The sequence below is a fragment of the Prionailurus bengalensis genome, chromosome E1 (genome assembly GCF_016509475.1).
Source record: "Prionailurus bengalensis isolate Pbe53 chromosome E1, Fcat_Pben_1.1_paternal_pri, whole genome shotgun sequence".
Lineage (NCBI taxonomy): Eukaryota > Metazoa > Chordata > Mammalia > Carnivora > Felidae > Prionailurus > Prionailurus bengalensis.
This window is the reverse complement of record NC_057347.1, coordinates 9113131-9140651: the sequence shown is the minus strand read 5'-3', so window position 1 is coordinate 9140651 and position 27521 is coordinate 9113131. Positions and strand designations below refer to the sequence as shown.

General features: G+C 42.5%; 1 protein-coding gene across 3 annotated transcripts; it reads right to left on the bottom strand.

The window, feature by feature from the left end:
• Positions 1–131: 131 nt before the first annotated feature.
• ZNF286A (zinc finger protein 286A) lies at positions 132–27521 on the bottom strand. Of its 3 annotated transcripts, XM_043583188.1 has the most exons (7): positions 27405–27521; positions 26786–27007; positions 25760–25848; positions 21872–21986; positions 20483–20575; positions 10704–11958; positions 132–883 (listed from the first exon to the last, which is right to left on the bottom strand). In XM_043583188.1, the coding sequence occupies exons 2-6, from the start codon at positions 26811–26813 to the stop codon at positions 10727–10729; spliced, it is 1557 nt and encodes a 518-aa protein (XP_043439123.1). In that variant the 5' UTR covers positions 26814–27007; positions 27405–27521; the 3' UTR covers positions 132–883; positions 10704–10726. The 3 variants fall into 3 exon arrangements, with proteins under 3 accessions (XP_043439123.1, XP_043439121.1, XP_043439124.1); XM_043583186.1 differs by lacking the exon at positions 132–883 and having other exon boundaries at positions 10628–11958; XM_043583189.1 differs by lacking the exons at positions 132–883; positions 21872–21986; positions 27405–27521 and having other exon boundaries at positions 10628–11958; positions 26786–26808.

Below are 27521 nucleotides of genomic sequence, written 5' to 3'. Positions count from 1 at the left end.
CGGTGGAAATAACCTCACCGGATATCAGCTATCGCTGCTTCAAAGAACAGACTCATGGGTGCACACTTCCAAGCCAAAGCTGACGTTGCTTAGAGAACTGTCAGATTTCCGGGATTCTGTTTTTTTTGGTTTTGTTTTTTTTTTTGTCTGGAAGCAGATTACTTCATGAGATCAGACTGTTAACCGATGATTCAGTGGAGGACAAAGAGTTAATTGAGGAGGAATGAATGACCTGTTAGATGAAATATATTTGTGATTATCTGTTTAGAGCATTTTGGTAATTTAAAAAATATTCTATCTGATAGACATATGAGGAAGCCCTTTCTCTTCTTGATCTGTTTCTAACGCTCAATTTAGTACACTGTGCCTTTGCAAATGGAAATAAAATATCCCTCAAAGTGTGAAAATTTAAAGCTTAAATGGGATTTTGTTCTCATTATCACTCAGAATTAAGGAGCATATACTTTTATGGAGTCTATTTTCTTTTCATAACAATGCAGTTATTTGTATAGAGTAACTACAAAAAGCATTCGTCCTCCTTTTTACCAAGATAAAACTGAATAAATCAATTATGCAAACACAGCTTTGGAGTTATATTTAAGAATCTATCCTGCTCAGCCATGAGCAGTCCACCATTAAGGAAGAATGTTTTATTTCGTATATAGAATCAATACCTAGAGAAGCCGTCTAGGAAATGTCTATGGTACCTATGCTATGGCTTTCAAGATCCCAGCCCTACAAGTCGAAAAGAAGGTCACTCTCCGGTAGAACAGGAGCTGTAACAGATCTGGGGAACCGCAAAAGGAGCGGAATGCATCCATATTTACAGGTATTACAGGTGGAACTTGATAGAGATGAATCCATTGGGTTTAGTTTTCTAGCCCTGGAACAGAAGAACAAATAAAAGCAATCTTAAAAAAAATCTCCAGGGGCACCTGGGTGGCTCAGTCGGTTAAGCGTCCGACTTCGCCTCAGGTCATGATCTCACGGTTTGTGGGTTCGAGCCCCGCGGTGGGCTCTGTGCTGACAGCTCAGAGCCTGGACCCTGCTTCCGATTCTGTCTCCCTCTCTCTCTGCCTCTCCCTTACTCACTCTGTCTCTCTTTCTCTCTCAAAAATAAACAAACATTTAAAAACATTAGAAAAATCTCTAGAATGATGGAAACCATTGAGGATGGAACCCCAAATTCCTTATAAAGTCTCCAATGAGAAATGTGTTTTCTGGCCTTAGTAGTTGCTCAGAACCAGACGGCCTGAGACTTGCTGGCATCATAACAAAGTGCCCTATAGCTGTACCATGTAAATGAAGCCAAGTAACAAAACCACAATGAATCTGTTTTTTTTTTAATAATAAAAAAAAAAATCTGTAGAGAACATCTATGAACACAGGGCAGACTGTTAAGAAAATTTTATCCAAAACTTGGAAACAAGGCAAAAGTCTGGTTACATGTGAACATCAAAATGCAACTTTATCTGAAAAGCTCATTGAAAGGTGATTTGGCTCTTCAGGGGGCGCCTGGATGGCTCAGTCGGTTGAATGTCTGACTTTGGCTCAGGTCATGATCTTGAGGTTGGTGAGACCAAGCCGCACATTGGGCTCACTGCTGCAGTGCAGAGCCCGCTTCAGATCCTCTGTCCCCCTTTCTCTCTGTCCCTCACCTGCTCATGCTCTCTCTCTCTCAAAAATAAATAAACATTAAAAAAAAGAAAAGGCTATCTGACTCCTTGGGGTAGTATAGCTTTGTTTGACTTACTATTTACTATTGATTAGGGCCTAACTCTGTGAAGCCATTTGCTGCCCTGTTAAAAACAAAAGCAAAACCCTTGATAAGTTGCAAAGGATTTCTACTTGGTAGAAAAGATGACCTCAGAGTTTGTGGTTTTATTGCCCTGTACGACACTGGCCAGTTTTGTGTCTCATTTAGCAAGCTTATGCCAACATGCTTTCCTTCACTGACCGTTTATACACCGTCTCTGGTATGCATCTTTGAACCAGCATTATTAGCCAGGTAGTTCCCTCATTAATGAGTCCAATAAATCTTCGTCACAGGCTTACTATAGAACAGTCATACTTTTAACTTAAAAACAAAAATTTAACATATCCTGTCTCCCAGGCGGAAGAAAAGAGCAAAATGTAATGCTTCTGTTTCTGTACTGGACAGCGTACACCGGTTTTGTTTCAAGAGTGGGATAATAAAAATACGAATAATGTCTAAAGCAGTGTGTGTGTATCTGTACCTTTAAGAGCCCTTAATCATAGCTTTGAAACCTAGACGAGCAATGGAAGAACATGAATAACCCTACTCAGAAGGGTGGGACAGGGAGAAAGGTTAATCTAGAGTCACTGTCTCTTTCCCACATTACCGCTGCACAACCTCTGAACTTGCTCCTGGCCGTCAATTTCACCCCTCTCCAGTGCATTCGCCACACCACAGTCATGGGAATCTCTCACATATGAACTCTCACTTGCTAAACATAGCAACTGAAAGCCTCTTCCCTCCCTTCCATATCCATACTCCAGAATCAACTCCAGATGAACTTACAAGACCCTTCAAGATCTGCCTGTTGATGGTCATTACGTCCTCAATTACCACCAGTGCTACTCTTCGTCTCTAAGCTCTAGGCACAACATGCTAAACCACACATAGTTCCTGAAATACGCCATTCTCTACCTCACACATGGCTCCCTCTGCCTGCAATGTCATGCCTTCCCACTTAACTTCTTCAGCCTGTGATTCCCTTTCCTTGAGATTCAGCTACGGTGACATCTTCCTGGCTTTTTGGATGCCAACTTCTCTGACCAAGAAAGGCTGGGTCTCTTACACACGTCTGTATGACAGCTCTTATCACACCACATTGTGATCGCTTGTTGACTTGGCCAAGTCTCTTAGCTAAAAGCAGAGTCTGTGTCTGACTCCTCATTTTATCCCTGACACCTAGCACATACTAGGCCTAGCATATAGTACCTGGCACCTAGAACAGTTGCTCCAAAGTCCTTGCTGAACAATCCTGGGTGTAGATATTGGGAGCAATGGTAAAAGATAGGAGACCAAAGGCTCAATGAACATGGGGAAGTGAGCAGGGAGTCAGAGATGGCAGCAAAAGGTAAGAAATGCTACATAGTCAGAGGCTCAGAGAAGGTGTTTACATATGAGGGGTGATGAGGAAGGCTTAAGACACACAAGGATGCCATGCCACCTTCTACTAATCCTACAACGAGTGGAGAGTAGGAGAGTGGGCTTCCTTTCCAGGAAAGTGTTGCAAAGGAGATAGTTTTTCCTGGTCCTCACTTGAGGTTGGATTGGGGTACATGACCTGTTCAGGGAAATAAAACGTGAGTGGAAATGGAATGTGTCAGTGCAAGACCCTTTAGATCCTTCCTCTCCTTCTAGCATGGCAAAAGCAGTGTTTGAGATGATGGCTGCTTCATCAGCTTGGCTTTCTGAATGATTATAACGAGGAGAACCTTCCTGCCAGCCCACACTGAATAGGTCACACAAGCAAGCATCGAGAATGGGTGTTCTAGTGAGTAGGCGAAAACAATGATACTGCTGTGGTTTGCTAACCTCACAATCCAGTTATACGATGGGGAGGGGGGGAAATCTGGGAGAGCTTTCTCTGATCTCAATGCAGGGGGACAATATCACATTCCACATCCTCTCTCTCTCTTCTTAGCATTCCTACTGCTTGAGAGTATCTGGAAGTAGATGTAGTCAGTCTCCACCCCCCCCAGGTAAACCTTAGATTTCCCTCTCCCTCGGTTGTGCCTGTCACATACGATAGAATGGGACTTAAGCTGAGTTGTTACGTATACATGGCTCTAAATATAAAAGGAGATGTAATTAAGGACTTACAAACTAAGAGGCTAAAATCCACTTAAATCTGTCCTTTTCTGTGGGGGCATGAAAGATTTTTGTTTCAATATTTATGTCCATGTGTACATGAGGTCCTTTGAAATAAGATCCCTGGAGGTAAAAAGCCAAGTTCTTCCACCCTTCTGAGATGCCATAAATTTGAGGGAAACTACAGATCCCGAAGAGGACAAATCCATGTTCACACTACTTGTTTTCTCACTCTACCTCCTTCCAGGTCTATAGTAGGCATAATGCCCTCATCCTGTACTTAGTAAGTTAAGCCCATGTCCCTGGATTGGGTGGGCCTAGATCCTGAGATAGTGGATTTTATTTTCTGCTCAGCACACATTCCCTTCTCCCCTTCTGGTAACAGAGACCTTGTGGGAAACCCATGCTACCATTTTGGATAAGGCTAAATTCCACCCTACCTCGCCCCATGTCAGAATACCCAATTCTTTTGGCCATAGTGATTGGTTCAATGGGTTCGTGATCCAAGCCATTCAGCCATAATCTACCTTGAAACTTTGAATGGCCCCATAGACAATAAAATATTTTCTTTGGCATCAACAGCTGCCAGGGTAACTCAAGCCAAAAGCTGCCAATGGCCATCTCTGCCATGCTGTCTGCCTGAGAATAAAACGAATCTGGAGCACGATCTGATGACATCTTTGAACCCCTGGATGCAGTCATATCTTAAGTTATGTCTAGCCCTTAAACACATTAATCATGGTAGCCCTTTTGTTTATGCTTGCTTGAAATGGGTTTTCACTGATTAGAGTCCTGGGTAGTTCAGTAGGTTTAAGTCACTATAACATGAGTTGCATGGGTCATAACATTGGGAATTGAGTTCAACTCCACGTAAAATAACCACATTTTTGCTATGGTAAAAGTAACATATCACCTTGGGAACATAACTATTGATGAGCAAAGACTCTTTGCCAACCCACGAAAGACAGATAGGACAAGTTAGCATTAAAAACTGGCACTCTGGGGGTGCCTGGGTGGCTCAGGTCCATGCAGACAGCTCGGAGCCTGGAGCCTGCTTTGGATTCTCTGTCTTCCTCTGTCTGTCCCTCCCCTGCTTGTGCTCTCTCTCAAAAATAAATAAACATTAAAAAAAAAAAAGAAAAAAAAGAAAAGAACTGGCACTCTGGGGGCACCTGGGCGGCTCAGTCAGTTAAGCATCTGACTCTTGATTTCAGCTAAGGTCATGATCTCATAGTTCATGGGATCAAGCCCCAAGTAGGTCTCTGTACTGACACCATGGAGCCTGCTTGGGATTCTATCTCAAAATAATAAACTTTTTTTTTTTTTTTAAACAGAATTGGCAGGGCACTTGGGTGCCTCAGTTGGTTGGGCATCTGACTTCGGTTCAGGTCACAATCTCACAGTTTGTGGGTTCGAGCCCCACATCCGGCTGGGTGCTGACAGCTCAGAGCCTGGAGCCTGCTTCGGATTCTGTGTCTCCCTCTCTCTCTGCTCCTCCTCCACTCATGCTCTGTCTCTGTCTCTCAAAAATAAACAAACATTAAACAAAACAAAACAAAACAAAACACCATAATTGGCACTCTGGTGAGAAGTCCATGCTTACTGTATATATACCAGAGCCTGACATCAAAGAATAGACCATTTTCATAACAATGTAACTCTGCAACACGTTTATAGCTTACAAAGCATTTTCACATATTCAACCCTCACAGAAATCCTATGAAGTCAATGTTGTAAATATTTTTAGGTTTTGGCTTTTTTTTTTTATCAGTGTGTCACTGATCTTTGAAGAACAGCTCTTTTGGGGACTTGTTCATACTGAAGGTTGCTACCAATTGCAATGGACCTGTTTGTTTTACCATCCTTGGATTTCTCTTAGGGAAGCAGCCCTTTCCCACTGCAGTGCAAGTTGAGTGGGATGGGCCTCACCCTCCCCTGCTCTGCGGTTTTACAGGGACTCGGCCTGCTCAATGACAAGATCGCAATTCAAAGCAGCAAATGGCTCGGTGATCAATCAGCATGATCTCAAGCAAAGCCGAGAAGTAGCCTTGTGGATTTTGCCAGAGCTATTTAGAAAGAAGTATTCCTCTTGGGATTGCAAATGTTTCGAACCATACTAACTTGGGATTTCCAGTAGATGTATTTGTCATCACTGGAGAAGATAGAATATAGCCCACACAGAAAAAAAACCAAAAAAACCAAAAAACAAAAAAACCCAAAAAAACCCACAAAAAACAGAGCAGAGATGGAAGTCTTTGACCAAGCAATGCCTGAGTCTCTGGTTTCAACCCTTCAATTCCCCAGACACGTGAACTTTTCTGACATGGTAGTAACGTTTATGGGTGAATTGGCAGGAGTGGGGGAGAGTAAAGTATGCACATTTTATGTACAGTCTACTCAAAGGGCAGACTATCTGCTTTATGGACTAACAGAGGCTACCACTGTGAAAAATGTAAAGAACAATTCAATGAAAACATCTGATTTTTTGAGGGCGTTAATTGGAACTAGAAGGTAATCCACAGATGTCATTTTATATGTATTACCAGAGGGGCACATGCTTTCTCCTTGCCAATAAAGCCTATGGTGAGAGATAGCTCATGTGGTTCTGGATTCCAAGACTGCCCTGTTGGGGCCTAAAAAGGTAAAGGAAAGGACAAAGCAGGGACAAAGAGCTTCCTGTTGAGTCCTGTTGCAATATTAAAAAGTAGGGGTGCCTGGGTGGCGCAGTCGGTTAAGCGTCCGACTTCAGCCAGGTCATGATCTCGCGGTCCGGGAGTTCGAGCCCCGCGTCGGGCTCTGGGCTGATGGCTCGGAGCCTGGAGCCTGTTTCCAATTCTGTGTCTCCCTCTCTCTCTGCCCCTCCCCCGTTCATGCTCTGTCTCTCTCTGTCCCAATAATAAAATTAAAAAAAAAAAAAAAAATTAAAAAGTAAAAACTCACCTAGGAAAACAAAGTTATTAGAAACTTTCAATAGACAATTGAACTGGTTAATTGCCAATGAATATGAGTACAGTTTGGTGTTCTTATACAGTACTATTGTTTTTATTCTTTGGGTGGTTACACTCTCCTCCCAAAAGCCAGACGTAGTTTAAGATTTATGCTAAATCGGTCTATCTGATCTTGTCTAGTTGTAACTGTACTTCCTGTAGGTACTCTTGCTAAATGAGTGGTCCCTTTTTTCTCCATTACCCCCTGCTAAGGGAGTGGAGCCTGCACTTGGCTTGAGGACTCAACACCAGTTGGTAGAAACGACCTTTCTCTACTCTTTAACCTTCTTGCAGATCCATGGGCCGTGGAGGGAATTCCCCCATCCCCTGTCTGACAAGTGGTGGAGCCCAGATGAACTTTCCTGAAGGATTTTACAGTAGGTCTTTCTTTGCCTCTTAAAATATGCTTAAATTAGGAAAACTTCGAAGCAATTTACAAAAGTTTCTGACAATATATATATATAAACAACATCTTTATTGACAGTGGACTGGTAAGAGCAGTCAATTTGGTTTTATACGTAACCAAAAACACTTGAAAAATGGAACATTAAAACTTCCAACAATCACACTGGAGTACAAACAACACAGGTCGAACATCGAGCATAAACAGAACAAATACTGAAATGTAAAGGATCAGAGTTCTCAGCAAAACGAACTTAGAGCACGTCTCTCAATGCTGTTGAAACTGTAAATAGATTACGAACTTGAGTCTTTGGAACTGTCAGATAGTTCCCAGTAGAGTGGTATGCAGAAGGGAAAAAAGCAGATTCCCCAAGGTCTCAAGGAGGCTCTGTAGGGAGCAGCACCAGATGGAAGGAAGAATAGAGAAGCCCCTTCTCTATGATGAGCTAGACAGTAGGATGGTCACAGTTCTTGACCGGTAAACGAGAGGTGTCAGATACATTCATTCTTAAGTAATTTCTGCTTGATTGATGCTTAGCCACTTACTATATAGACTGAGATTTTATCTCCCCAAATTTATCTTGAAACCTAATCCCCAGAGTGATAGTATTAGGAGGTGGGGTCTTTGGAAGCTCACGAGGGCAGAATTCTTCTGAATAGGGTTAGTGCCCTTAGAAAAGAGGCCCCAGAGAGCCCTCTTGCCCTTTTACCAGAAAGCACAGCAAAAAGATGGTTGTCCCAGAACCAGGAAGGAGGCCCTCGCCGGACATTGAATGTGCTGAGGCCTTGATCTTGGACTTCCCAGTCTCCAGGACTGTGAGAATGTTGTTTATAAGCCACTCAGTCTACGGCGAGTTATTTGGTTAGCAGCCCAAATGGACTGACATTTCATTAAAAAGAAAAAAAAAGTAAATATATATATACACATATATATATACATATGCGTATATATACGCACATATATATACATATGTGTATATATATATATATTTACAAACATACATATACATATAGAGGTTTTCCACATAATTTATCGTGTGCCAGGTCTTTTACATGCATTCTTATCTAATCCTCACAATCTTATGAGAGAAGGATGACTTGTTCCCATTTTACAGATAAAGACACCGAGACTCAGTAAGGTCACATAAATGCTAAGTGAAGGTGGCAGAATTCAATCCCAACTTTGAAAATCCCACGTGGGTCTTATTTTGTTAGTCAAATTTGGGCCCCCAAATTATGACCTTATTTTCACTCAAGTGTTGGGCACGCTGAGAAATATTAGGCAGTGTAGGCTTGTGCGGGACATACAATCTCTACGGCAACTCCTTGACTCTGCCGTTGCAGCACCAACAAACATAAACAAATGAGTGTGGTCAAGATCCAACTAAGCCTTGTGTTTGGAGAAACAGGCAGAAGGCTGGACTTGGTCCATGGGTCCAGGCCACAGTCTGTCAGTTCCTACTTTAGACCATGAATATGGAGCACTGAGGTGGTGAAAGGATTAAGCGCCTTTCCCTTGTTCCGGTGCCAGCCCCCTAGTCTGACCTCTCAGACCTTGAGCCTTCCCACCAGCCTCCACCCTTTCAACGTATCTTTTGTTCTTTCCAAAACCTCTTTCCAGCCCTTTCGGCCCCATATCCTATTGTTTTGATTTTCATTGCTGCTGGATTTAACTCCTTCATCCTTAACCATCTTGTTTGCTCTCCACTACCACTTCTTTAAACTCTTTTCCTCTACTTTTTTTCAATAATACAACGAAGGTTTACAGAGAAGGAATTACAGTAACAAGGACAGGGTGGAGAAGGCAAGAGCACGGACTGGTTGCTGAAATGTTCATAAAGGATAGAAGTTAGAAGAGAAAAGAAATCTGTCACTACTTTCCTTCTACCTTTTCTATAATTTTCTTGTCATACAATAGAGTAACAATAAAAACTGACATTTGCATAGCGTTTGGCTAAATATTTATTTCAACTTTTGCTTTTCCAATCCCACTGCTGGTTTTTGGTCACCCAAGTAACTTATCTTATCATTGTGGTTTCATGTCTTTTCTACCTTCTTTAAAAAAAAAATTTTTTTTTTAAAATGTATGTTTATTTTTGAGACAACGCGAGAGAGAGTGCAAGCAGCAGAGAGGCAGACAGAGGGAGACACAGAATCCGAAGCGGGCTCCAGGCTCCGAGCTGTCAGCCCAGAGCCTGACGCGGGGCTCGAACTCACGAACCGTGAGATCGTGACCTGAGCCGAAGTCGGACGCTTAACCGACTGAGCCACTCAGGCACCCCTCTACCTTCTTTAGGGCTCTGGGATGTAGCAAAGACCAACACATATCTAGCGAGAACAGTAATAACAACAAAAAGTGTGGACAGACTTTTAAGAGCCAGAGAAATGGCAACCTCTTCTTCACGGAGGGAGGCTGCTTATCCTCCAATGAGTCACTGCCTTGTGAACTAATTTCCATATCTGACAGGAAGGTGTGTCCTTGTGTCTCACAGTTGCTTCAATTATTCCTCTTGACTGGGACCCTAAATATAATAACACATAGAACTCCTCAACTTTTCAGACCCTCAACATCCCCGGGGCCTTTTCTCAATGTGACATAGTTTACAGAAAGCAGAATAATGTAAAGAAATGAAATCTTCATGTGAGTATAAAAACAAACAAACAAACAAACAAACAAACAAACAAACAAACCAACCAACCAGGATTCCTTCAATGCCAAAGATGAGAAAAGAGGCATTTGACTGAAAACTACAGTTAAGAGGTTGTTCCATTCTCAACTTCAGGGTAATTCCAAGGAAGTAGAAAAAGATCTACACAGTAGAGGGTAACAATTATCTAAACTGATGACCAGCATAATCTTAAATGAATGCGACTTGGAACCTGCTGTAAATACATTCTATTTATGTGCATCAAATGAGACAGTAGCCTTTGGGGCAAGGAGAGGATCCAAAGCATATTTCAACTTTTAACCTTTAAGTTTTATAGCTAATATAAAAGAAATGACCCTTTCTGGAGAAATGACACTACCTGTATTATCTGGAGATCTACTTTGGATCCAAAGAGGAACAACTCTGTGCCTTCCTGATGATAAAGATATGGGTCCTCTGCCTAAGTTAACAAACAAGAATTTCCATACAGAATGAGAAGCTATAAACAGGGCTTTGATGTGACAAAGAGAGGGAGGACCCAGATCTCACCACAATGATATTGCTCTCCACTCCCAAGGATTTCTTGAATTTCCACGAAAGGGTATTTGGTGGGGGTGGGGGGGAAGGGGATCAAAATTTGAGATCCCTAGCTAGAAGCTTTCATACTGATTCATTCAGTAGATAGAAGGAACATTGTGTTTATGGCTCAAAACTATGTATTATGCAAGTAAAATCAGATGCATACACGATTGGTCCTCCAGCAGCATTTTATGGGTATTCCACCTAAATGCTCAGGTATTTAACACAGTGATAAAACCAACTTACATTTCTTCACATTCAGTAATTTTTCAGAGTTGCTCTTCAGTATGAATTCTTTGATGTCTGATGAGGGATGAACTGCACTTAAAGCTTTTCCCACATTCGTCACATCTGTAAGGCTTCTCTCCAGTATGAGTTCTCTGGTGTTGAATAAGAGCTGATGAATGAATGAAGGCTTTCCCACATTCATTACATTTGTACGGTTTCTTTCCAATATGGATTCTTTGATGTTTAGCAAAATTTGAGCTCCGGCTGAAGGTTTTCCCACATTCGTTACACTCATAGGGTTTCTCTCCAGTATGGATTCTCTGATGCTGAACAAGATGTGTGCTCTGACTAAAGGTTTTTCCACATTCACTACATTCATATGGCTTTTCTCCAGTATGAACTCTCTGATGTTTAGTAAGGGATGAGCAGTGGCTAAAGGCTTTCCCACATTCCTGACATTTGTAGGGTTTCTCTCCAGTATGAGTTCTTTGATGTTTAATAAGAGCTGAGGAATGAATGAAAGCTTTATCACATTCATTACATTCATACGGCTTCACTCCAGTATGAATCAACTGATGCTGTACCAGATGTGTACTTCGATTAAAACCTTTTCCGCATTCATTGCATTCATACGGTCTCTCCCCAATGTGAATTCTCTGATGTATCGCGAGGGATGAGCTTTCTGTGAAGGCCTTCTTGCATTCACTGCATTCAAAGAGAATTCTGGTATGAGTTCTCTGATGTTTAGTTAAATTAGCTCTGTGGCTAAAAGATTTCCCACATTCATTACAGCTATAGGGTTTCTCTCCAGTATGGACTCTCTGGTGTCGAATAAGCACTGAATGGTAAGTGAAGAGCTCCCCGCAATCGTTACATTTATGAGGTTTTTTCTCTTTACAGGTTCTTTGCTTTTTCATTAAGTTTGATTTCGGTTTCAACCTTTTTCCAAGTGTATGGAAGGCATAGGATCCTTTGGGAACTCTGTCTTGAGTGAGAAGAACAGACTTCTGACCAAAGTTTTTCCAATATACGTCATGCTCATGAGCTCCTTCTTCGGGGAGTGAATTCACATGGGTGAACATTTCTCTCAAGGGTCTCTCCTGATTTCCTTGCTGATTCTCTAACCAATTTTCACATTCAAGAGTTGTTTCCAAGCTGGAGTCATAGACACCGTTTCCTGTCAGTCTGTCTATTACTGCGGCTTGGCATGATTCTTCTTTGGAAATATCTTGCGCTGAAGTTGAATCTTTGCCCTCGGGTTTAGCCTCCAGGTCTGAAAGAAATTGGAAATGCAAATTTCCTTCGTTTTCAGTGCTCAACAAAAAGCAGTTCTGTAACAGCTAATGAAGATGAAATGCATGCTTTTGAGGAGTAGGTGGATTTGACTTTCATAAGATGATTTGCAAAGAGAAGCAAATGAAAGGAAACAAATGCACAGACGTGGAGAGAATGAGGAGACCTTATCCAGGACAGTCAAAAGGGGATAAAGATGACCAGAAATACAGGAGAAGGAGAGATTCAGATGGAGCAATACATCACTGGATGAGCAGGTACTGAGCACACTAGATCAGCAGAAGGGAGAAACAAATTCTTACTGAACATCGACTTCTGTAATAAATACACGGTTATCACTTTAGTGTAGAGGACGGTCATGACGTCTAGGTTTCCAGACATCCAGTCCTACTCGTGTCCAAATATGCGTCCCATTTCCAGTCTAATCTTCCCTAACAATGCTTTTATAATACACCTCTGATCAAAAATCTATGATCGCCCAAAGATATAATGGCAAATATATGAAATTATACTTACACAAGACTCCTCCTTATAACACTAGTTGACACAGCAAAAGACTGGTAAATCTTAATATCCTACCTATACAACAGAGAACTCATTAAACACATGATGATGTAGACATACAACTGGAAAATCTTTATATTCTACTGTAGAGAACTCATTAAGTACGCTATGATGTAGACATAAAATGGAGTACTAGGCAACTTTTTAAAAAGTCAGAAAGGTTTTCCATATATAGGTATGAAGTTCTCTCCAGGATAGAGTAAATAATTTTTAAAAAAACCCAGCAGGCTGCAAGTAAGGGTGTATAGTTTTTGTGTATAGTTTTTGTGTATAGTTTTTGTGTAGTTTTGTGTAGGAAAAAAGGGGGGGAGGTAGGGAGATACAAATATACATACATATTTAGTTATATCTTCAAAAACCAAGGACAGATTAATGAAATACTAGGAAAAATGGTTGCCTATGGGGACAGTATCAGAATAGATGAGGGCAGGGATGGAAGCTCGATCTCTCTAAATATATTAGAATTTTTGTATCCACTACAAAACTACTTCATAAAGCTAAGATAATTTAAAGAGTGTGCGTCAAAGGAATAGATTGGTCAATCAAACAGGAGAGCAATTTCCGAAAGAGTCAAGGATGTGCGGCTAAAAACAATACAAAGGTGATATTTCAGTCAGTCAGTAAAAGGTAATTTGTTTTCCAACAAATGGCGCTATGACAACTGATTAAACATTTAGAAGAAAATCAAGTTAAGGGCGCCTGGGTGGATCAGGTGGTTAAGTGTCCGACTTTGGCTCAGGTCGTGATCTCATGGCTCGTGGGTTTGAGCCCGGCATCAGGGTCTGTGCTGACAGCTCAGAGCCTGAAGCCTGCTTCAGATTCTGTCTCCCTCTCTCTCTGCCCCTCCTCCCCTGCTTACGCTTTCTCTCTCAAAAAGAAACATTAAAAAAAAATTTTTTTAAGTTATGATTTTAAAAATAATTGTATGATGTAATGTCTCAATACTCAGAAGATCTGCATAACTTGATGAACCACTATTTTTGAAAAGATCAGTAGATTTTGACAAGAGTACGAAAAATTCACGGATCTGATTTCAGATACCACATTGTATCTCATCTTTAAGAAACTACCGCTTGTCCAGTTTCAGTGTGGATCAGAACAGCCACACTTATCTGAAAACACCTATAAAATACTCCTCTCTTTTCCAACTATATATTGGAGTGAGGCTGGATTTCTTTCACACAAATCAACCAGAACAACATATCACAGCAAACTGCATTCAGAAGCAGGAGAATACAGATTTACAAAAATGTAAAACAGTGTGTTTTCAGTACTTTTTTTTTTGGCAGCAAATAGTTGTTTTCATAAAAATTATATCATTTGCATTAACATGTAATGGGTTTATAATTGCTTTTTTACATAAAAATTTTTTTAGTATTTATTTTTGAGAGAGACAGAGAGCGAGTGGGGGAGGGACAGAAAGAGAGGGAGACACAGAATCTGAAGCAGGCTCCAGGCTCCGAGCTGTCAGCACAGAGCCCGATGAGGGGCTCGAACTCACGAACTGTGAGATCAAGACCTGAGCTGAGTCGGATGCTTAACCAACAGAGCCACCCAGGCATCCTTTTTTTTTTTTTAATTTTAGAGATAGAGACAGAGAGAGAGAGAGAGAGAGAGAGAGAGAGCACATGAGTGGGGGAGAGGGGCAGAGGGAGAGAGAGAATCTTAAACAGGCTCCACGCTCAGCACGGAGCCCAACATGGGGCTCAAATGCATGACCCTGGAAAATCAAGAGCTAGTCAACTGACTGAGCCCCCCAGGTGCCCGTGTAATTGTTATTTTTTTTCTATTATTATTTTTTTAATGTTTATTTACTTTTGATAGAATGTGTGTGTGGGGGGGGAGGGGTTGCAGACAGAGAAGGAGATACAAAATCTTAAGCAGGCTCCAGGCTCCGAGCTATCAGCACAGAGCCTGATGTGGGACTCGAACCCAAAAACCGTGAGATCGTGACCTGAGCCGAAGTCAGACGCTTAACCCACTGAGCCACCGAAGTGCCCCTATTTTTTTTCCCTAAAGTTTATTTATTTTGAAAGAGACAGAGACAGAGACAGTGTGAGTGGGGGAGGGGCAGAGAGAGAGGGAGAGAGAGAGAATCCCAAGCAGGCTCTGCCCTGCCTGCTGTGCAGGGCCTGATGCGGGGCTTGAACTCACAAAACCGTGAGATCATGACCTAAGCCAAACCAAGAGTCGAACGCTTAACTGACTGAGCCACCCAGGCGTCCCCTATTTTTGTTATTTTTAAATGAATAACTTAATAGTTTAAATTGCTTTCAGTTTCATTTCTAATTCAGGAAGCATTGGTAAATATAAACCACATAAACAAAAGCTCGTGAGGGTCCTCAATAATCTTAAACTGGATCCTTTGACGCCAGAGTACCTAAGAACTGCTACGGGTACAGAAACAGGGAGAGTACGTGTGAGATAAGGTTGGAATGATGACGAAAAGCCAGACTTTACAAGACTTTGTCGACCTCAAGGATTTTGATTGTTTTCTAAGAGCAACAGGAAGACACTTCAATGTTTCAAGCAAAAAGATGACACCATCAGATTTGTATTTTGAAAACATCACTCTCACTGTAATATAAAGAATGGTGGAAGTCTATGGGGGCAAAGGTAGAACTGAGATTATCTGGGTAGTCCAGGCAAACAAAAGGGAGACGGAGGGAGGCTAAGAATGAAGAAATATTTACAATAAAATTAGATCAATGCAGTGACAAATTGGAAAAGGAGAGAGAGGGAGGGGTAGAAACCGTTCACAGATTTCTGGCTTGTGCAATTTGGTAAGACAGCGGGTGTCATTAAGACAATGATTGGAAAAGGATTCTCCTGGGTGGATGGAGAATTTGGGCATATATCAGGCAACCAGTTTCAAACACGCTGTACTGAGGCGTCTTTAACATAAGCAAATAAAGACATCAAATAGTTACACAAATGTTTAGAACAGTTGGCCCAAGAAGAGGTCTAGGCTGGAAATACAAATTTGGGATTCATCTAGATAGTGATGATCGTTTGGTTGTGGGAGAAAATAGAGGCTGCAAACAGGCGACCAGTGGGACAAATCTGACCCTCAGACTTACTGTATTTGGCCCACCCTATTTATACAGATTTTTTTTAAGTTTTATGTATTTATTTTTAGAGAGAGAGAGAGAGAGTGGGAGGGAGGGGCAGAGAGAAAGACAGAGAGAGAGAATCCCAAGCAGGCTCCAGACTGTCAGCACAGACCCTAACAAGCGGGGATTGAACTCACAAACTGCAAGATCATGACTTGAGTCAAAATCAAGAGTTGGATTGACTTTAAATTCTTTTTAAATGGTTTTTTTTTTAAAATTTTTTTTTCAACGTTTATTTATTTTTGGGACAGAGAGAGACAGAGCATGAACGGGGGAGGGGCAGAGAGAGAGGGAGACACAGAATCGGAAACAGGCTCCAGGCTCTGAGCCATCAGCCCAGAGCCCGACGCGGGGCTCGAACTCCCGGACCGCGAGATCGTGACCTGGCTGAAGTCGGACGCTTAACCGACTGCGCCACCCAGGCGCCCCTCTTTTTAAATGTTTTTATTTATTTTTGAGAGACAGAGAGCGCACAAGCATGGGAAGGACAGAGAGAGAGAGAGAGAGGGAGTCACAGAATCTGAAGCAAGTTCCAGGCTCTGAGCTGTCAGCACGGAGCCCAAAATGGGGCTCATACGTGTAAACCACAAGGTTATGACCTGAGCTAAAGTTGAACACCTAACCAACTGAGCCACCTAGGCGCCCCAAGAGTTCGATAGACTTTTTTTTTTAATGTTTTATTTACTTTTGAGAGAGAGAGAGCGAGCACAAGTGAGCAGGGGAGGGGCAGAGAGAGAGGTAGACACAGAATTCCAAACAGGCTCCAGGCTCTGACCTGTCAGCACAGAGCCCAACGTGGGGCTCGAACTCACAAACCCTGAGATCGTGACCTGAGCTGAAGTCAGATGTTTAACCAACTGAGCCACCTAGGTGCCCCAAGAGTTGGATTGATCTTTTTTTAAATGTTTTATTTACTTTTGAGAGAGAGAGAGAGAGAGAGAGAGCAGGGGAGGGGCAGAGAGAGAGGGAGACACAGAATCTGAAGAAGGGTCTAGGCTCTGAGCTGTCAGCACAGAGCTTGACTCAGGGCTCGAACTCCCAAATCGCGAGATCATGACCCGAACCGAAGTCGGACGCTTAACCAACTGAGCCACCCAGGTTCCCCAAGAGTTGGATTGATTTTAACCGACTGAGCCACCCAAGCACGCCAGAGAGAGATCTTTCCAAGCACAAATCAAAAACTGGAAAATTTAGGAGCACCTGGGTGGCTCAGTCAGTTAAACATCTGACTTCAGCTCGGGTCGTGATCTCAAGGCTCGTGGGTTCGAGCCCCTCATCAGGCTCTGCAATGACAGCTCAGAGCCTGGAGCCTGCTTTGCATTCTGTGTCTCCCCCCCCCCCCGCTCTGCCCCTCCCCTGCTTATTCCATCTCAAAGATAAATAAACTTAAAAAAAAACTGGAATATTTAGAAGATTGTAATACATTAAATTTGTACATTAAAAAGCACCCAAAACTGAAGAACAAAACCTAGAAAAAACGTCTGACAAGGATTAAATGCCTCATGTATGAAGAGTTCTTGTAGCTCATTTAGAAAATGGCAAGATCTCCTGTAAAAAAAGGGAGAAGGGTTACAAATAAGCAAGGCTCAAAAAGTGATATGCCTACATGGGGAAAAGATGAATCTATAATCACAGGGGAAGATTTTAGAACTCTCAGTATTCCAAAGAATAAGAGGATTTAAAAAAGGATATTAAGACAAGATTTCCTTTTGGAGACATACATACTATCAAGTATAATTAAAATAATTATTGTGATAATTAAAACATATTATTGCAGCATGGACAGATAAGTAAGACCAGAGAGCCTAGAAACAGACCCAAGTATACATGGGACCAGAGTTTACCAGAGTTAGGGTTACAAATCTGTGACAAAATATAGATTTTTCAATAAAAAGATGCTGAATTACCAGTTTTAAACATGGAAAAAGAGAAAAGTAGTTCCTATTTCACACAGTATGCAAACCCCAAGTATCTACCTGCAAGATAAAACTTGAACATTTTAGAATAAAGTATAGATTATCTTCCTGGCGCTGGAATAAGAAGACAATTCAGAAAAAGCATAAAGTATATTAAAAAAAAATAAAAGACAGGGCACCTGGGTGGCTCAGTTGGTTAAGTGCCTGAGGTTTGATTTAGGCTTAGGTTATGATCTCGTGGTTTGTGAGTTCGAGCTCCACGGCTGGCTCTGTGCTGACAGCATGGAGCCTGCTTGGGATTCCCTTTCTCTCCCTCACTCTCTGCACCCCTCCTTCAAAATAAATAAATAAACTTAAAAAAAAGATAAATCCATTTATATTAGTATCTAAAATATGTAAAGAACTCCAACAAATCAAGAAAAAGGTGTGAATGGCCCAATTTCCAAAAAAAAAAAAAAAAAAAAAAAAAAATAAGGCAAAGAATGTAAGTAGGTAATTTACAAAAGAGGAAACCTGAGTAGCTAATGAAATATATGAATTACTAAAACTCGTAACCAGAGAACCATAAATTAAAAAACATGAAATTTCATTTCACACCCATCAGACTGACACAAATTACTACATCTGATAGCATCACCTGTTGGCCCGGATGAAGGTAGGACCTTGGCAGTTCCTAACGAAGCCAAACATGTGATACTTGAAGATTCAGTCCATCTTGGGGCGCCTGGGTGGCGCAGTCGGTTAAGCGTCCGACTTCAGCCAGGTCACGATCTCGCGGTCCGTGAGTTCGAGCCCCGCGTCAGGCTCTGGGCTGATGGCTCGGAGCCTGGAGCCTGTTTCCGATTCTGTGTCTCCCTCTCTCTCTGCCCCTCCCCCGTTCATGCTCTGTCTCTCTCTGTCCCAAAAATAAATAAAAAACGTTGAAAAAAAAAATTAAAAAAAAAAAAAAAAAAAAGATTCAGTCCATCTTATCCTGGTTACGTACCTAAACCAAATCTCAAGACGAATATAAAGACTCAATAAAAGGATGATCATTGCAACTGTCTTAGTAACAGCAGAGAAATTAAACTGTTCAGTTCACTTACACAATGGACTTACTCCACAGCAGTTAAAATGAACACAATTCACATGTATTAACATAGGTACTATCAAAATACAGTGTGAAGCTATAAGAGAATTGGATTACAAAATAAAAAGTACAACATAATACTATGCACACATGATTATTACTTTTTTTTTTTTTATCTTAGGGAGAGAGAGAGAGTGTGAGCGGGGGAGAGGGACAGAGTAGGAGAGAGGAAACACTCAACAGAGCCTGACACGGGGCTGGATCCCATGACCCTGAGATCGTGACCTAAACCAAAGTCAAGACTGAGACGCTTAACTGACTGAGCCACCCAGGCACCCCTACAATTGTTCTTTGACGTGTGTATATGTATATGTGTGAGTACACACACACACACACACACACACACACACTAGAATGATTCACCCCAACTAGTTACTTCTAGGGACAGAGCAAATAAAAGGACTTTAAATCTGTCCCATTTTTTACTTCTTAAAAAGATATCACACACCTCTAAGAATGGCTAAAATGAAGCAGACAGACAATATTAAGTGCTGGTGAGGATGTGGGGCAACTCACATACTCTGCTAGTGGGAGGGTAACTATAATTAAGACAATGACTTTGGAAGCCTAATATGGTGCCATCTACCAAAATACCGGCCCCAGGATCCAACAATTCTACCTGTGTGTTTGTCCAACAGAAATGCATATACCGACATACCTTGTTTCATTCCACTTAATTGTGCTTCGCAGATACTGCCTTGTGTTTTGCCTTTTACAGATGGAAGGTTTGTAGCAACCCTGCATCAAACAAGTACATCAACGCCATTTTTCCAGCAGCATTTGCCCACTTGGTGCCTCTGGGTCACATTTTGGTAATTCTTGCGGTATTTCAAACTTTTTCATTAGTACTGTATTTGTTATGGCAATCTGCGATCAGTGATTACGGTTTGCTGAAGGCTCATATGACAGGAGTTTTAGACAACATTTTTAAATTAAGGTATGCGTGTTGTTTGGTTTTTAGACATAATGCTATTGTACCCTCTAGCGTAATATAAACATAGCTTTTACATGCAACAGGAAACCCAAAAATTCATTTCACTTCCTCTACTGCAACACTTGCTTTACTCTGGTGGTCTGGAACCAAACCCACAGTATCTCCAAGGCATGCCTGCATGTGTTCACCAGAAGACATGTAAAAGAATATACAGGGCAGTCTTCTTCATTTAGCCCCAACCTAGAAACTACCCACACGCCCATCTCAAGAGAACGGATAAACTGGTATATTGACATAATGAAAGATGGCACAACAAAGACAATGAACTATAAGTACATGCGAGAACATGGATGTATCTCACGGTCATGTTCAGTGAAGAAAGCCGGACATTGGAATATACAATAGGATTCTGTCTAAATGAAGTTTAAGAACAAGTTCTATGGTGTTAGAAGTTGGGATAAGGTCACCCTTGGAAGGAATGAAGGGACAAGGGTGCTTCCGGGCTGGTGAGGTTGCTTCTTGATCTGGGCAGTAGTCACATGAACGTGTTCATTTGCGAAAATTCGAAGAACTGTACAGTTATGATATTTTTATTTTGCATTGCAAAATAAAGAAACAAAGGCAAAAAAGCAAAGTATTGGCATATGTCTGGTTTTGACAGTGAACACGTGTTATTTTATTTTCTCAACTTTCATATTATTTAAAAAGCTGTATAATTTAAAATAAGATATTAAAAAAATAAAAGCGCGTGGGTATTGCCAGTATTCTTTTTTAAGCACGGAAAAGTGTCACTTTTTCGCCGTCCTGTGGCGTTACTGTTTCTGAAGACTCCCATGCATCTGACTCACCTGAATAGCTGCTTTTGGGGGCTTTTCTCTCAAGCATCAGTGGTTCTTTTCCGCTCTCCAAATTGTAGTTCTCAGATTTGGAAACTGGAAGCCCTGCTCACAGAAAGAAAGAGAGAGAGAACGAGAGGGAGGAAGGAAGGAAGAAAGGAAAGGAAAGGAAAGGAAAGGAAAGGAAAGGAAAGGAAAGGAAAACAACAAAAAGAAACAGGACTTAGCTATTTGTGATGGGCACAAAGGTCTATTCTAGAGCACAGTCCCAACCCCTTGATCTACAAAGATAGGATATTAAAAGAAGATCAGAAATAAGGGAGGATGGACCTTGAATGGAACTCAAAATATCTGCAGCAAGAGTCTGGGTCTGGTAAGCAGTTTATATGCACTGGAAAAGGCAAATGTATCTGCCGGTCAAAAAGAAGAGAATTTCTCAGGGCACCTGGCTGGCTGGCTCAGTGGGGAGAGCACATGACTCTTGATCTGAGGGTCATGAGTTCAAGCCCCGCGTTGGGTGTAGCGCTTACTTAAAAAGGAAGAAGACAATTTCTCTTTATTTTTCTATTGAGGAAGTTCCAGAGAGACACCGCAGGTGAGTCCTTAGCTTAGGGAAGAGGTAGAGAAAGTGGGACCTCAGTGGCAGCACCAAAAAGTTGTGCCCTGCGGCGACTAGAGTTTTTGTCTCCTTTTTAATAGTATTCCCCTTTCTTCCTTCTTCATTTATCAGAACCCACTTTCTTAGGGAATTTATTACACAAGCATAAAATTAATTCAAGGCAAAAAGTATTAAATTAGAAAATGATGGCAACAAATTACTGATACAAATAGAACTTCTGAATGTTCATGTGTAAATATCACCGGGAGAAGATAACATAGTTCCTTCTACCCCCGAAAGAACACATACATGTGGGAGTACCCATTCGCACATTCCCACACCCACACACCCTTCACGGAAGTGAGCGTAAGATCCACACTGGCCAGAGAGTAATTTCTCTCTCTGAGAGACTTATGCCACCTTAGAGCTGCCGATGGCCATCTTTGCCGCATGGGGAGAGCCTGAGAATAAAGCTAATATAGGGCAAAGCCAAGCCACGTGATTAAAACAAAATAAAGGAGATATCTGACCATATTTATAATTTCCTGAACCAAGATCCTTATGCCCTTTAAGTTAGTGTGAAATAGGTTTCTGTCATTTGAATCCAAAGAATTTTGATATAAAACAAGCACAGACATTTCACCAAGAACCAAGGGCAGAAATAGATTTTCTCTGGGCCCAAAGGGATCAATACTTCATGATTTCTGAATGCAAAAGTGAATGCTTTGTTAAGCTATTTCACTTTCAATAAAGTAATGACGTCCCCAAAGCAGATTCGAGTCACAATGAGAACCCATCCTTACAAAGCGACACCAGGTTCCTATAGTTCTCCAGCATCACCTCCCTTTGGGCAGGATCCAGCTTCCCCCACTCCTCTGGGGTAAAGTCCATGGCCACATCCTTGAATGTCACTGATGCCTAAGACACAAACATACTTTTGTTCACATCTTTCACTCAACAGACTCAATTTCACCCCCCCAATTTCTGATGGCCCTAGAGTAGATGTGTAAAATACATGCACGAAGGGAATGGTTGTGATAAATGACAAGCCTTGTCATGTATTCAAATTCGGAATACTCCAAAGTCACTGGGTATCACCTATGTCCTGGATTCAATATGAGAACCAAAAGAAGACAGACTGTGGTTTTTCCATTGAGACCACAGTTCTTCCGGGAAATGAAGAGCTGAAACATGAACCAGTGAGTCAACAATGCAATTTGGCAAAGTAAACAAAAAAAGAGCAGAGGAAAAATGATGCATGTCTGCATAACTCTCCTGGTGAGTCCTCAATAAAAACTCAAAGAATTAACCTAGCCAATCAGAAGATGAATTGAAATGCAAAACTTGCAAAGGAAGAAGTTATGGAACGAAAAGATTGGCAAAAGGCACCAAATCCAGGTAGGCATGGAATTCAAGGCAAAAAGCATTAAATTGGAAACTACCAGCAACAAACTGAAGGCACAGTTGTAACTTATAAACGTTGTAAATATCATAGGATTAAGTTTATATAACACAAAATATATAAAAGCTGTAATGAATTATTACAAGTGAGATAAATGTTAACTTTCAGAGAATCTCAATGGAGAGTATTTGAAAACTCTTTTTACAACATTTCTTTAAGTCTAAAATTACTTCAAAATAACGTTTCCAAAGTGGAAATGATCTGAGATTTAAATAACAAGAATAAAAAAAAACCAAGAATCGTCCTTGAAAAATAAAATGAAATATAAAAAAATCATTGAGTAGCCACTAAACAGACAAGATATTATGAGTAACAAATGAACTTGGTCCTATAATCTGCATATCTATAGCTGAAATGACACTCAACGGGAATTAATTTCCAGATTAAAAGGAAAAAAAAACCAGAAAAATGCCAACTATTGCACAAAAGGCAGGAAACAATACAAAAGAACAAAGCATAGCAAACAGAATTATAAAAATCACGTGGTAAAAATCTGAAACATAACAAATAATTAATATGAATTAGTTAATTTACCTCATAAAAAGGTGGGGTTTTTATGCTTTTGTTTTTTTTAGATGTTGCATCCTCTTTACAGAAAGGGTTCTCAAAAAAAAAAAAAAATCCAAAGTTGGGATGCGAGGGAAGTGAAATATACATCACACTGTTATCCTCAGTAGGGAGAAGTGGGGGACTGAATGGGAGGAAGTAATATTACCTTTATCTTTATAAATGTCTGTGCTGTTCACCTGGTTACAGCGAGCAAGAATTAAAACTTTAATGTTTTAAAAAATCTAGTAAGTTAAAGACAAAAAATAGCCCAGGAAAATTCTAAGAAAGGTGCAAAGTTGGCATCAAGCAAAATCTAATGCATTGCAAAAGACATTTAAAAAAAAAAAAATTCCATAAAAGGTTTAATACACCCGGAAGCGATAACAATCCTGAATCCATTATCAAAGTGTTGAAATATATAAAGCGCTCACCTTTCCCTTGGTACCTATACCCCGATTTTCCTCTGGCTGCTATGCTTGGCTACTTTTAGTATAGTTCAGGTGGTATTCCATCCCTGACTCATGGGTGGGACATGTATTTATAAGGGTGTGTGCAGGCATATCCCCTAGGTCTAACCAATTGGAAAATTACCATCAGATCTGGCCAATAATGGTGCCAGAATGTGCCTAGTGCCCATTAAAGAGTTAATTCCAGGACTTGTTGGAACGAATAGGAGAGAAAGTGCCTTTTTTTCCTCTGGTCTTCAACATGGGAAGATGAAAGCCTAAATATGTTAGGAGCCAGCACTAGGAAAAAAAAGTCTGCTTGACAGCAAAACCCAATGAGGGAGGGAAAAAAAAGTCACTGAAATGGATAGAGTAAGTTCTAATAATACTGTTTGAACTCCATACCACGCTTGGATGTTTCACTTATGTTAGTCAATAACTCTTTTTGCTTAAGCCAGTTTTGAGTTTTCATGAGCTGCATCTTAAAACTTCTTGACTAATACTCGCTTTGAGATTCATGTAAGGCAGTGGAGAAACCAAGGGAGACAAGCAAGTATACAGAAGGATCATGAGAAGGGGTGCTCAGCCCGAAGAGCGTGTGACTCTTGATCTCGGGGTAGTGAGTTCGAGACCCATGTTTGGTGTAGAGATTGCTTAGATAAATAAAAAACTAAAAAACTTTAAGAAAAAAAAAAAAAAAAAAAGGATCCTGAGAAGTCACTTTTCAAACAGTACGAATGTGCCAGTGTCTACTTTTTCGCTTCGGATTATAGTAGCAAAAAGAAAGGCTAATTGAGGTACGCCACGCACATCATGGGGAGCTCTGTCTTCTCCCCAACTTTTCAAAATACAAATAGTTAAGAGACTAATACACTGTTTGCCCACACAGTCCAACCACCACTCGAATTCAACAATTCTTAGTATTTTCCCTCGGGAAGGGGGGCGGATCGGGAAGTAAGCTGCAGACGTAACAGTTCACCTCTAAAATACTTCAACATTCATCAATTTGGAGGGCTGGATTCTAATTCTTTAAATTAAGCCTTCAGGGGCGCCTGGGTGGCTCAGTCAGTTAAGTGTCCGACTTCAGCTCAGGTCATGATCTCACGGTCTGTGAGTTCAAGCCCCATGTCGGGTTCTGTGCTGACGGCTCAGAGCCTGGAGCCTGTTTCAGATTCTGTGTCTCCCTCTCTCTCTGACCCTCCCCCGTTCATGCTCTGTCTCTGTCTCAAAAATAAATAAACGTTAAAAAAATTAGAAGCACCTGGGTGGCTCAGTCGGTTCAGTAGCCGACTTCAGCTCAGGTCACGATCTCGCGCTCCGTGAGTTCGAGCCCCGCGTCGGGCTCTGGGCTGATGGCTCAGAGCCTGGAGCCTGCTTCCGATTCTGTGTCTCCCTCTCTCTCTGCCCCTCCCCCGTTCATGCTCTGTCTCTCTCTGTCTCAAAAATAAATAAAATGTTAAAAAAAAATAAATAAATAAATAAAAAATAAATAAATTAAGCCTTCAGGGGGTGCCTGGGTGGCTCAGTCCGTTGAGCAACCGACCTTGACTCAGGTCATGATCTCACGGTGGGGCTCTGTGCTGTCAGCTCGGAGCCTGGAGCCTGTTTCGGATTCTCTGTCTCTCCCTCTCTCTCTCTGCCCCTACCCCGCTCACACTTTGTCTCTCTCTCTCTCAGATATAAGTAAATGTTTAAAAATAAAATAAGTTCCTGGGGTGCCTGGGTGGCTCAGTCGGTTAACTGTCGACTTCAGCTCAGGTCACAATCTCGCGGTCCGTGAGTTCGAGCCCCGTGTCGGGCTCTGGGCTGATGGCTCAGAGCCTGGAGCCTGCTTCCGATTCTGTGTCTCCCTCTCTCTCTGCCCCTCCCCATTCATGCTCTGTCTCTCTCTGTCTCAAAAATAGATAAAAGCTTAAAAAAAAAAATTAAAAAAAAAAAAAATAAGTTCCCTAAGTTACCAAGCACAGAAAGAGCATAAACAGTCCAAGAAGGACAATGCTCCTCCTATGCCTGTTGAATGACAATAAATACTAGATGGAGAGGGTACTGGGGGTAAGTAGAAGACATTTTCTACGGAGTGCATTAGATACCCAAGCAAGTCTCTTAGAACTGGAACCCAGCTCTCTACTCGAGCTCTAGCGGACAACGAAAGCCCACCCTAAAAACAAGGGGGTACGTGTGCACTCTGAGAAATCAGGTGGCGTTTTCAATAATCGGTAGGGACTCCCACTCACCTGGGATCTAGCTGTGAGTCGCAGAGCTGCCACTTCCCCCTCTTCTGTGCTCCGCTCTTGGGAAAGGGGAGCATCCTGGGAAGACAGAGCTAAGGGCAAGAAAGCAGTGATGATAGGGCCTGAATCCATCTTGTGACTCGGATCAGCCAAATTCCACCCCCCCCCCCCCACCATACGAATGAAGCTCCCTACCAGCACCGTAACAGAAGGGAGCCCCAAACAACCCAGGATCCCAGCGTCACGGCCAATGTCCAGAAGCACTGCTACAATTATAACACATTCTGGAAGATGGCACTCTCTGATCTCGAAAGCAGAATAAGTCCGTTTGATCCCTGAGCCGAACGTCCCTATCAGAAAAACAGACTCAACCGGTTTTCAAAAAGCATCCTGCAAGCTTACTGAAAACCGGAGACTGCTGTATCCCATCTCCAAATAATTATCGTTAGTTGAGTCTGTGGTGCGATCTAGAAATCTAACAAGCACCCGGGCATGTAATTCTGATGTAGGAAGCCAAACTTCAACAAAGACTGTTCTAGTAGCACTGGAAGTCAGTCACGGACTTCTAGGCCTGTTTTCTCCTGTATAACACAAAAATCACTTGCTTTTTGAAATCATAGGGCTGTTGTCCAGACAAAAAGGCATCAAAGGTATGGGAAATACTTTTGCCAAGCAAAAAGCTAAGTCCTCAGACCGATGATTGAGGCTAGGATGGCATAATCATCTGGGAAGAAGAAGGTGGGTGAAAAAGTAATCGAGGCTACGTTCACGCCTTAGAAGCTAACATTCCGCTCGGACTTTGGGGGTGGCTTTGAAGGGTCCATTGTGCGCCCAGCTGGAGAGGAAAGGGGCATGGATCCCACACCAAGCCCTCCCTGCTCACTCAAAGAGGCCATCCGTCCCCCAGACAAAGGAGACGGACAGCACTCTCAACCAAGAGCCACCTCCTGTGAGGCCAACTGATTTCCCTTCAGGAGGAAGGAATTCGGCCCTTCCACAACACAAGTTCAATACTTCTGCAACTCTCACCTCTCTTCTCGTGCACATCGGTCTCCATGATCACCACCTGCTCCCGGTTCCGATCTCCCCCCGCCAGTTCAGACTTCTCCGGGCCGAACAGTGAGAAGCCTCCGTGGCCTCGTCGTCCTCCCTCCTGCCTTCCCTCGGGGGGCTCCGCTGAAAGGTTTCGATCTGGTCGGGTCGGGTTTCTTCCTCACTCTCGAGCCTGGCTCGGTGCCGCGAGGCTGGAACCTGGAAACCCGGGGAGAGCATCCCTGAGGCTGGGTGCCAGGTGCCTGTCCCTGCAACTCGCAGCTGTCCCTGGGGGCACCGAGCGGCTGCACGGGTCCAGCCAAGGTAGCAGGCGCGCAGACAAACCCCGCCGCGCTCCGGCCTCTCCCCGAAGCCCCGCGCCTGCCCCGCGCCCCGCCCGTCGCGCCCCCGCCCGCACCGCGCTCGCACCCGCGTCCCGGGGAGGCGGCACCGCGGGAGGGATTCGGCCCGGAGCGCGAAGGGATGGGGCTCATGATCCTCCCTCGAGGCCCCTTCCACAAACGCGCACTCCAGCCCCGACTCGGCACGGAAGGATGCCCCAGGGGCCACCATCTAGGCTGGGCGGAGAAGAGCGGCAGGCGAGCGGCCAACTCACCTCCCATCCCGGGCCTGACAAAGGCTACGAACTTCTTGGGCCAGCTAGGAGTCGCGCATGCGTAAGAAGGAGCGGGGGGCAAGGCTGGCAGGCCTCAGCCAGCCCCGGAACTACGAA

Excerpts from the sequence above, each read along its gene's own strand:
- ZNF286A (XM_043583188.1), bottom strand. The coding sequence starts at position 26,813 with ATGGAGACCGATGTGCACGAGAAGAGAG. Across the intron at positions 25,849-26,785 it reads CGATGTGCACGAGAAGAGAG|CTCTGTCTTCCCAGGATGCT; the intron begins GTGAGAGTTGCA and ends TCTTGCCCTTAG. Across the intron at positions 11,959-20,482 it reads CCCCAAAAGCAGCTATTCAG|ACCTGGAGGCTAAACCCGAG; the intron begins GTGAGTCAGATG and ends AATTTCTTTCAG.